At 43.4% G+C, this 11,335-nt stretch overlaps 1 protein-coding gene across 1 annotated transcript; it reads left to right on the top strand.

The window, feature by feature from the left end:
• Positions 1-349: 349 nt before the first annotated feature.
• TLR7 (toll like receptor 7) lies at positions 350-11,035 on the top strand. Its single transcript, XM_072852894.1, has 2 exons — positions 350-380; positions 7,892-11,035. The coding sequence occupies exons 1-2, from the start codon at positions 378-380 to the stop codon at positions 11,033-11,035; spliced, it is 3,147 nt and encodes a 1,048-aa protein (XP_072708995.1). The 5' UTR covers positions 350-377.
• The last annotated feature ends 300 nt before the right edge of the window (positions 11,036-11,335 follow it).

Genomic DNA, 11,335 nt, shown 5'->3' with positions numbered 1-11,335 from the left:
ACTTGTGTCACAACAGCGCATGGATGTATGAGTCATGTGAGAATTTGGTTAAAAGGGAAAAAATAAAGAGTACTCAGTTATTTTTATGGGGGGTGGAGGAGTAACTGAGGTACTGCTGTTTTAATTTTAAGTACAAATGTTTGAGGAAGTAGGTTGCAGCAGTTGTTTCACATTTAATTATTTCTCAAGTCGCAGTCCAGCTGAAGTGTAGTGATAGAGTAATGATTACTGCTGTTATCTTGAGTGAGTTCTGTCATTTTATAGTCTCCTCTGCACCTCACCTGAAGCTGTGGGGGCTTCTTTTATGCTGTTTTCTTCTGCTCTGATTTACAGTCTCCTCCAACGACAAATCTGCCAGACCTGGAAGCACACAGAAAATGGTAGGTTAAAATTTAATTTTAAATTTGCTCTTAGACTTCTTTGACTAGAACTGTTGTGGAAGACTTTCAAGAACATATTTCTGCTTTCTAAATGTTCAAATTTACTATTGTGGTTAGAAGCTGCAATACATAACGACAGGAAAGGAAAGCATTTTTTTGTGCTAGTACTAACTGGCTAGCATTTATTTGTACTACTGTCCTACAGAACTAATATAACAATGTATTTTCAAATTGCTATAACTTCTGCGGTGTTCTTTTTTTCTAGCCTTTCCCTCTTTCACCTCTTAAAATACATATGGAACACCTACAGAAAAAATTTCTTCAGAAACACCTAGCTGTATTGTTGCTGAATATTTGAAGAATACCCTAAATCATTACGGGTTTGTGCATGTGCTAGTTAAGCTCAGCAGATTAGTACTTTTTGAACTTCTTATAAAGCCAAGCGTAGATCACAGAGGAAAGGACAGTTCACATGCATACTGTAGCTGTACTTCTAAACTAGCTTCTCATTGCAAAGATGTTGCACAAGTCAGCATTGCTTGTTTCTTCTAATTAAAACATTTTTTTAATTTGTTCTGGTACTATAACACACATAAAGTGTTACACATAGCACCAGAATATAACAGTTTACAGTTAAAATGGCTAATGCATTAAAAGGGTATCAGGAAACGGAATGATATACAAAGAAATGAAGCACAAAGATGGTAGTAGCTAGGCTGGCTCTGCAACAACACTTAGGTTCCTAAAAACACTGCAATATGTGAGAGTTCAAAATCTGAGCATTGCAAACATCTCAAAAGGCATTTTTTGACTTCTTAAGAAACCTACAATCATATTCATGAAGACTTTTAAGGCCCAGATTCATTACATCTAATTTTAGGCACCTAAACCTGCAGTGTTGTCTCTGTTCAGCATGTAGTCAGGCAGAGCTCCCTCCATGTTCAGAGCTGAGCAGCGCCTGCAGAGGGGCCTCTCTCTCCTCTCTCCTTCTCTCTCTTGAATGTCAGTGCAGCCCAGGTTGATGGCAAGGAACCGAGGAGCTTAGGTAAGCACCTAAAATTAAGTGCCTGAGTTCTGTGTCCGAGTATGAGTTCATGCAGAAAGTTTGTGGCGATCTAGACTGCAATCTCACCTTGCCCAAGTCCTGCTCTAGTGCTTCGACAGAGGGTTTTAATTTGGTTTAGCAAATCTTTAAAGATTGGTTCTAATTAAGTTTTCCTCAAGAGCAGCAAATCTGTGGTTTGACCCCCAGTTAGCAGCAGAGGTTTTCCTTCCTTCTTTTAAAGGAAGACAGGCTGCTGGAGTTTGATCCACGGTGGTTGTCAGTATTTCCCTCAGTGGCTGCAGGTACTGTGTCCGTGGCTGGCGAGGGTCAGCACTTCACGGTCTGCCGTGGCGTGCATTGACGGATAAAAGTAAATGGCATCTATGTGATGGTGAGGCATGCCCTGCAGTGCAGAGAGTCTCTCTGGTTTTCCTGCCACCTCTCTGCCATGCTCCATGGGCACCTGCCTTGGCTAACAACCCTGGCCCCTGGGCTGTGTTGGTCTGGTAAAGCAAGAGATGGAGGTAGGCAGGATCTGGGGCACCATGGGCCATTTGGTTAGGATAGGCATGCTTTGGTTTTTCATTCATCTAATAAAGTCTTTTACATACATAATATAGTGTGTCCCTTGGAAAAGAAGGAAGGCAAAATACAAGAAGATATCCAGGTTTTTCTTTGGCAATGTGCCTTGTCATTCAAAGAAAGACCTTCAGTTTTCCATGTAATTAATATCAATGGTAGAGCCCTTCTTTCTCCCTCCCACATCCCTGCCCATATTAGTGGAGGAAAAAGAGTTCTAAAAAAAAGCTAGGGTGGTAGGAGGAAATGAATGCATTTTATCTTCTCTCAATTAGCTCCCCACTTACTCTGATTATTCTTATTCATCATTTTTATCCAAGTGCTTTTCTACATCAGGAAATCAGAAAAGTTAATCATCCTCTAAAGTTGATTGGTTAGACTGTACTGAAGACACTGGTGAACTGTCTTACCCAGTGGCCATCATCTGGGTGAGTTTCCAAGGTGAATTGCTATAAACCAAATGAAGGTTATTTTGATTCTTAACAAATGACTTCACAAGAGTTGAAAATAATGGAATGTGAATTCACAGGCATGGCCTGGTTAGTCCAGGTTAGCTTTCCCTGAGTAATTGTATGAATGATACTCATGGCTACCAGCTGGGACATTTAGCTACATGCCTTTTTTCTGAGGATCTGCAGAAAAGAAGAAAGTGCTGTAGCACTTCCTGGCAATGGGAAAGGAAATCATGGTAGAGGAAAGGCTGTGGTGTAGTACAGTACCAGGTTACTGATACGAATCTCATGTGACTACACTGAATTCAAGGTCTGCAGTGGACTTTACATTTTTTCCTTCCATACTGAACCTTTGTATTCAAAAGCTGACTGAACAAATCCCCAGAGTGACTCCATTTGGCTGTTGAATCTAGATAGCAGAAGTACAGTGCTGTGTGAGACTTGATCTGGCTTCTCTCACATCTGCTGCCCTGCTAGTCAGTAGAGCACTCTTCCAGATACACAGATGCATAGGTAGGTTTAGCATAGTTATCTACGGTAATGCAGAAACACAAAGTCATACAGCGGACACAGTGGTCTAAGTAAACAGAGCGTACAACAGGAAGCCTCAATTAATCTCCAAGTCTGCGTTACCTGCAAGGCATATCTTAGGCAACACTCAACAGGGTTCTCACATACTGTTTGAGCGGGTCTTTGTATTTTCTTGTGTTCCAGCTAAAGAGAAAAAACATTTCCATGTAGCTTGAACACTTTACCTAACCATTTGATTTTCAGCTGCTTAACTGGGTATTCACGTTTAGTCAATATTATTCCATGCATAAGTAATCCTGGTTATTTAAGAGCATTCTGTGTGCCATGCATCTCCAAGCCTTCAACACTGAGTTTTCCAGGGAAAAATGATGATGTTGATTATTGTGGGTTTTATTGTCTTTAAATCTCTTGACCAGCATCAGACACAGGCAGTTAAGAAGCTGTGCAAGGCAGCAAAATGGTCATAGCCCCTGTGCTAGGCAAGCCAAGGCTGGCAGTCTGCTTGCCTGGCTGGCTGCCCCTGGCCAGAGGGACAGGGTTTCTTTGACATTGACTGCTGCTGAGGAAGTAACTAGTATGTTGTGAAATCTTAAAAGCTTATTGGTCTTCCCGTAATACACACAAATCTATAAAGTAGGCAAGACCACAAAGACTTGACAGACAGAGAGCATGTTTTGAAGGTTCTTTAAATGCCTGTAGCATTTTGGCTCTAATTATTTACTGATTATTAGTCTTTTATGGGACATGCTCAATCATAAATCTGTCTTTGATTTTCATTTTTACACTTCACATTGATACAGTGCCCTCTTGGCCCTCTGTCCTTATTGGACACTACAAATGCAAGCTGGTATTAAACCATATGGAAGTATAGCCATTGACTGGCTTAGGTCAACAATACATCCATTCTGACACTTACTAGACACTCTTTCATGTGGGCACAAATGACATGACAAGCTGCAACCTGGGCAGAACCAAGCAAGACTACAAAGCTCTGGGGGTGTGACTGAAAGGGATAGGTGCTCAGGTTATCTTTTCCTCTGTCTTACCAGCTAGAGGAAAGGGTGCAGGCAGGAAGAGACACATCATGCAAATCAACACTTGGCTACATGGCTGGTGCTTTCATCAGGGTTTTGGCTTTCATGATCATGGGACAGTCTTTGATGACTATAACCTGCTAGGGAGAGATGGAATCAACCACACTAGAAAAGGCAAAGCAATCTTTGCCAACAGGCTAGCAAACTTGGTGAAATGAGCTTTAAACTGAGAGCCCTGGGGGACTGGGGTCTGTAGTGGTGACACCTGTGAATTTGAAATGCAACAGAGTAAAAAGCCAAGCCTGTTAGAGCAACAATGAATGCTCCTTAGCCATCTCAGTGGGGGTAGGGGGTTTAGATCCATGCGGCAGCAAAGATGCAAGGGTTGTTGATGTGTTAGAAACCACAGAAGCACCTGAGAACACTCACATAGGAATTAGGGTTTCTCCACCAAAAAAGGTGGCAGGATCAATAGCCCACCTGAAGTTCATCTATACCAATGCATGCAGCATGGACAACAAACAGCAGGAGCTGGAAGCCATTGTTCAGCAGGAAAAATGTGATATAGTTGCCATCACGGAAACATGGTGGGATGACTCACGCAACTGGAGTGCTGCAATGGATGGCTGTAAACTCTTCAGAAGGCAGAGGCAAGGAAGGTGAGGCAGTCGGGTAGCCCTGTATGTACGTTAGGGAGTGTTTTGATTGTCTAGAGCTTGATGGTGGTGATGAAAGGGTCAAGTGTTTACGGGTAAGAATGAGGGGAAAGGCCAGTAAGGCAGCTATCATGCTGGGAGTCTGTTATAGACCACCCAACCAGGATGAAGAGACAGACGAAATAGTCTATAAGCAGCTGGGAGAAGTCTCACAATCGCTAGCCCTTGTTCTTGTGGGGGACTTCAACTTACCAGATGTCTGCTGGAAATACAATGCAGCAGAGAGGAAACAGTCTGGTTCCTGGGGTGTGTGGAAGGCGATAACTTCCTGACACAGCTGGTGAGGGAGCCAGCTAGGGAAGGTGCCCCGCTGGATCTGTTGTTTGTGAATGGAGAAGGACTTGTGGGTGATGTGACAGCTGGAGGCCATCTTGGGCATAGCGATCATGAAATGAGAGAGTTTTTGATCCTCAGAGAAGTAAGGAGCAGGGTCAGCAGAACTGCTACCTTGGACTTCTGGAGGGCAGACTTTGGCCTGTTTAGGGGCCTGGTTGACAGAGTCCCTTGGGAGGCAGTCCTGAAAGGCAAAGGAGTCCAGGAAGGCTGGACATCCTTCAAGAAGGAAATCTTAAGGGTGCAGGAGCAGGCCATCCCCATGTGCCAAAAGACAAGCAGGAGGGGAAGAAGACCGGCCTGGCTGAACAGAGCACTTTGGCTGGAACTCGGGGAAAAAAAAATAAGAGAGTTTATGACCTTTGGAAGAAAGGGCAGGCCACTCAGGAGGACTACAAGGATGTCGTGAGGTTATGCAGGGAGAAAATTAGAAGGGCCAATGCCCAACTGCAACTTAATCTGGCTACTGCCATAAAAGACAATAAAAATGTTTCTATAAATACATTAGCAACAAAAGGAGGGCTAAAGAGAATCTCCATCCTTCAGTGGATGCGGAAACACAGCGACAAAGGCTGAGGAAAAGGCTGAGGTACTTAATGCCTTCTTTGCCTCAGTCTTTAATAGTAAGACCACTTGTTCTCGGGGTACCAGCCCCCTGAGCTGGAAGACAGGGACGGGGAGCAGCATGAAGCCCCCATAATCCAAAGGGAAATGGTCAGTGACCTGCTGCACCCCTTAGACACACACAAGTCTATGGGGACAGGTGGGATCCACCCGAGGGTACTGAGGGAGCTGGCAGAAGTGCTCACCAAGCCACTTTCAATCCTTTATCAGCAGTCCTGGCTATCTGGGGAGGTCCCAGTTGATTGGAGGTTAGCAAATGTGATACCCATCTACAAGAAGGGCCAGAAAGAGGAACCGGGGAACTGCAGGCCTGTCAGTCTGACCTTGGTGTCGGGGAAGGTTATGGAGCAGATCATCTTGAGTGCCATGACACGGCACGTGCAGGACAACCAGGTGATCAGGCCCAGCCAGCATGGGTTTAGGAAAGGCAGGTCCTGCTTGACCAACCTGATCTCCTTCTGTGACAAGCTGACCCGCTTAGTGGATGAGGGAGAGGCTGTGGATGTTGTCTACCTAAACATTAGTAAAGCCTTTGACACCATTTCCCACAGCATTCTCCTCGAGAAACTGGCTGCTCATGGCTTGGATGGGCATAGTCTTTGCTGGGTAAAAAACTGGCTGGATGGCCGGGCCCAGAGAGTGGTGGTAAATGGAGTTAAATCCAGTTGGTGGCCTGTCACAAGTGGTGTTCCCCAGGGCTCAGTACTGGGGTCAGTTCTATTTAATATCTTTATCAATGATCTGGACTAGGGCATCGAGTGCACTCTCAGTAAGTTGGCAGGTGACACCAAGTTGGGCAGGAGTGTTGATCTGCTTGAGGCTAGGTAGGCTCTGCAGAGGGACCTGGACAGGCTGGATCAATGGGCCAAGGCCAGTTGTATGAGGTTCAATAAGGCCAAGTGTTGGGTCCTGCACTTGGGTCACAACAACCCCATGCAACGCTACAGGCTTGGGGAAGAGTGGCTGGAAAGCTGCCAGGTGGAAAAGGACCTGGGGGTGTTGGTGGACAGCCGGCTGGATATGAGCCAGCAGTGTGCCCAGGTGGCCAAGAAAGCCAATGGCATCCTGGCTTGTATCAGAAATAGTGTGGCCAGCAGGACTAGGGAAGTGATCATCCCCCTGTACGTGGCACAGGTGAGGCCGCACCTCGAATGCTGTGTTCAGTTTTGGGTCCCTCACTACAAGAGAGACATGGAGGTGCTGGAGCGTGTCCAGAGAAGGGCAACGAAGCTGGTCAAGGGTCTAGAGCAGAAGTCTTCTGAGGAGCGGCTGAGGGAGCTGGGGTTGTTTAGTCCAGAGAAAAGGAGGCTGAGGGGAGACCTTATCGCTCTCTACAACTACCTGAAAGGAGGTTGTAGCAAGGTGGGTGTCAGTCTCTTCTCCCAAGTAACAAGCGATAGGGCGAGAGGAAACGGCCTCAAGTTGTGCCAGGAGAGGTTTAGATTGGATATTAGGAAAAATTTCTTCACTGAAAGGGTTGTCAAGCATTGGAACAGGCTGCCCAGGGAAGTGGTTGAGTCCCCATCCCTGAAGGTATCTAAAAGACGTGTAGATGTAGCACTTAGGAACATGGTTTAGTGGTGGACTTGGCAGTGCTATGTTAACGGTTGGACTCGATGATGTTAAGGGTCTTTTCCAACATAAATGATTCTATTATTATATTCTATGATTCTAAGAATCCTTATGATAATGTGAAATTTAAATTAGGCACTCACCTGTTAGTGTGGTTTTGAAAATTTACACTAGCTTTTAAATTACTATAGATTTTCTTTATCCTTCATATGCTTCGAAAAATTAACTTTGCTCATTTACGCTATTATACAATGACAGTCTGCTGGATGTTTAACAATGCTTGTTTCCCCTTAAAAAAAAGAAAATTCACAGAGATGTAGCTTTTAATCCCCTGCCTTGTCATTTTTTCAGTAGATTTTTTTTTTTTATGATTCATTATTTAGAGAGTGATATTTATCTTAACACTACAGTACTTAGTGATAAGAAAGTAAAGAAAGCATTTGAGGAAATACCAACATATGCCTTCCCCAGTCTTACAATCCTGCACATCCACTTCTAGCCGATGTGAGAGACAGGACTCCAGGTTACCTCTATATTTGATCTGATCCAGTACATGCTTCATATGATGTCCTGTGACATGTTCTCATTGCATTAAATTAATACCTCCCTATTTCCTTATTTTTAGGTACCTCATGCAAAGATGTCAAATGCGTTTTTTGTGTTTGTCTTGCTCTTCCTATTTCCGATACTGCTGTCAGGAGCTTGGTTTCCCAAAAGTTTACCCTGTGATGTTAAAGCCTCTGAAGGTACTGTGATAGTGGACTGCACCGATCGGCGTCTCATGGAAGTCCCCAGCGGGATCCCTGCAAATGCTACCAACCTTACCCTGAGTATTAACCATATCCCCCATATCTATCCAACATCCTTTGCTCATCTTGAAAACCTCGTGGAGATTGACTTCAGATGCAACTGTGTGCCTGTCAGAATGGGGCCCAAAGATCACGTGTGCACCGTGACACCGAAGATTGAGAATGGCAGTTTTGCTGCACTGACAAGATTGAAGTCATTGTATTTGGATGCAAACCAGCTGTTAGAAATACCTCGGGGTCTTCCTACTACTTTAAGTCTGCTGAGCCTGGAAGCAAACAGTATCTTTTCTATCCAAAAAGCCAATTTGTCAGAGCTAGGAAACATAGAAATATTGTACCTGGGACAGAACTGTTACTACCGTAATCCATGCAATGTTTCATTTGAAATTGAACAAACAGCCTTTCTGGAGCTGAAAAAATTAACAATACTATCCCTGAAGTCTAACAACTTAACTCATATTCCACCCAATTTGTCATCTACTTTAAAGGAATTGTATATTTACAATAACATGATTCAAGTGATTCAAGAACATGATTTAAGTGCCCTTCACAACCTAGAAATTCTTGATCTAAGTGGTAATTGTCCACGTTGCTATAATGCCCCATATCCTTGTATTCCCTGCCCCAGGACCACAATTGAGATACATTCAAAGGCTTTTTATTCCTTGAAAAATTTAAGAATTTTGCGACTTCACAGTAACTCTCTTCAGAGCATACCCAGCAGCTGGTTTAAAAACATCAGGAATCTCAAAGAGCTTGACCTCTCCCAAAATTTCCTCATGAAGGAGATTGGAGATGCTCAGTTTTTGAAGTTTGTCCCCAGCCTTGTAGAGCTTGATCTGTCCTTTAATTTTGAACTGCAGATGTATTCTCCATCCTTGAATCTGTCTAAGACATTTTCCTCCCTCTCTAACCTGGAAACTCTGAGGCTCAGGGGTTATGTCTTTAAAGAACTGAGAGAAGGAAATCTAGATCCATTGCTCAGTCTTAGAAATCTAACAGTGTTGGATCTTGGGACTAATTTTATTAAAGTTGCTGACCTGAGAATGTTCAAAGAATTCCCAGCTCTTAAATTCATAGACCTCTCAGTGAATAAAATTTCTCCTTCTTCAGCTGAAAGCAACTTTTATGGATTTTGCTCTAATCCTAGGATTTCAGTAGAGCAATACAACAGGCAAGTATTACAAGAGATGCATTATTTCAGGTATGATGAGTATGGGCGAAGTTGCAGGTCCAAAGATAAAGAGGCTGCTTCCTACAGATCTTCAGTTAAGGAAGACTGCCTGAAATATGGAGAAACTCTGGATTTAAGCAGAAACAACATATTTTTTATTAACCCCTCAGACTTCCAGGGACTTAGTTTCCTCAGATGCCTCAACTTGTCAGATAATGCAATAAGTCAAACTTTAAATGGAAGTGAATTCTCCTACTTGTCTGGATTGAAATATCTGGATTTTTCTAACAACAGGATTGACTTGCTATACTCAACTGCATTCAAAGAGCTAAAACTTTTAGAAATTCTAGACCTGAGCAATAACAAACATTATTTTCTGGCGGAAGGTGTTACTCACGTGCTCAGTTTTATGAAAAACTTGGCTTATCTCAAAAAGCTGATGATGAATGAGAATGAGATTTCTACCTCTTTTAACACAGGAATGGAAAGCCAATCTCTTCAAATTTTAGAATTCAGAGGAAATCGTTTAGATGTTTTATGGATGGATGGGAATGCTAGATACTTGTCATTCTTCAAGAATCTGACCAGCCTGGAACAACTGGATATTTCCTTCAACTCGCTCAGTTTTTTGCCTCATGGTGTTTTTGAAGCTATGCCTCCAGAACTCAAGATCCTCAACTTAACCAATAACCGGATGAAGAGTTTCAACTGGAGAAACCTCCACTATCTGAGGAAACTAGTAACTCTGGACCTCAGCAATAACCTTCTGGCTACTGTTCCCCGAGAACTGTCCAATTGCTCTTCAACACTCGAAGAACTGATGCTCCAAAACAATCGCATCCAACGGCTAACCAAACATTTTCTCAGAGGTGCTTTTAAATTGAAATACTTGGACCTCAGTTCAAACAAGATCCAAATAATTAAGAAATCTAGCTTCCCTGAAAATGTCATTAACAACCTGAAGATGCTGCTTTTGCATGGCAATCCTTTCAAGTGCAATTGTGATGCCGTGTGGTTTGTTTGGTGGATCAATCAGACTCAAGTGACTATTCCTCTTCTGGCCACAGACGTGACCTGTGCTGGCCCAGGGGCCCATAAAGGAAGGAGTGTGGTTTTCTTGGATCTGTATACCTGTGAGCTGGACACCTCGTATTTGATTCTGTATGCTCTGTCAGCTTCAACTGTCCTAGGCTTTATGGTGTTCGCAGTGATGAGCCATCTCTATTTCTGGGATGTGTGGTATAGTTACCATTACTGCACTGCTAAGTTGAAGGGCTATCGGCGTTTATCTTTACCAGATGCTTGCTACGATGCTTTTATTGCCTATGACAATAAAGATCCGGCTGTGAATGAGTGGGTGCTGACAGAACTGGTTGAAAGGTTGGAAGATCAAAAAGCCAGACAGTTCAATTTATGCCTGGAAGAAAGGGACTGGCTCCCAGGACAGCCAGTCTTTGACAACCTTTCGCAGAGCATTCAGCTGAGCAAAAAGACCATATTTGTGCTGACCAACAAGTATATTAAAAGTGGCAGCTTCAAGACAACGTTTTACATGGCCCACCAGCGGCTTCTAGATGAAAAAATGGATGTAATTATCTTGATATTTCTTGAGAAGGTTCTGCAGAAGTCCCGGTATGTCCAGCTGAGGAAAACGCTGTGCAGAAGTTCTGTCCTGGAATGGCCAACTAACCCTCGATCTCAGCCCTACTTCTGGCAGTGCCTGAAAAATGCAATAGCTACGAGCAATACCGTGGCTTACAACAAGCTTCTCCAAGAAACTGTTTAGCTCTGCCCTTCCCTGTAAGTATTGTTATGATGCATGGTGAGCAAAAGATCCTAAACTTCATTTGGAGAAACCATTGAAGCATGGAGGATAAATGTAGTTGTGATACTGTACCCCAAAACGAAATGCACAATTAGTCCCAAAGCTGATAGTTCACTTGTTTTGCTATGACAAGATTGAACAGAAACTGTTGCCAGCACAGATGTTTAGCTGACATGTGCCTTGCTTGGCATTGATTGCTGCACAGCAAAAGAAGATGCACTACCCACTGGAAGTCCCTGGTTTAGAACAGAATCACCACTT

This window comes from Ciconia boyciana, chromosome 1 (genome assembly GCF_034638445.1).
Source record: "Ciconia boyciana chromosome 1, ASM3463844v1, whole genome shotgun sequence".
Classification (NCBI taxonomy): domain Eukaryota; kingdom Metazoa; phylum Chordata; class Aves; order Ciconiiformes; family Ciconiidae; genus Ciconia; species Ciconia boyciana.
The sequence above is the reverse complement of the archived record's forward strand: the minus strand, read 5'-3'. Positions and strand labels throughout refer to the sequence as shown.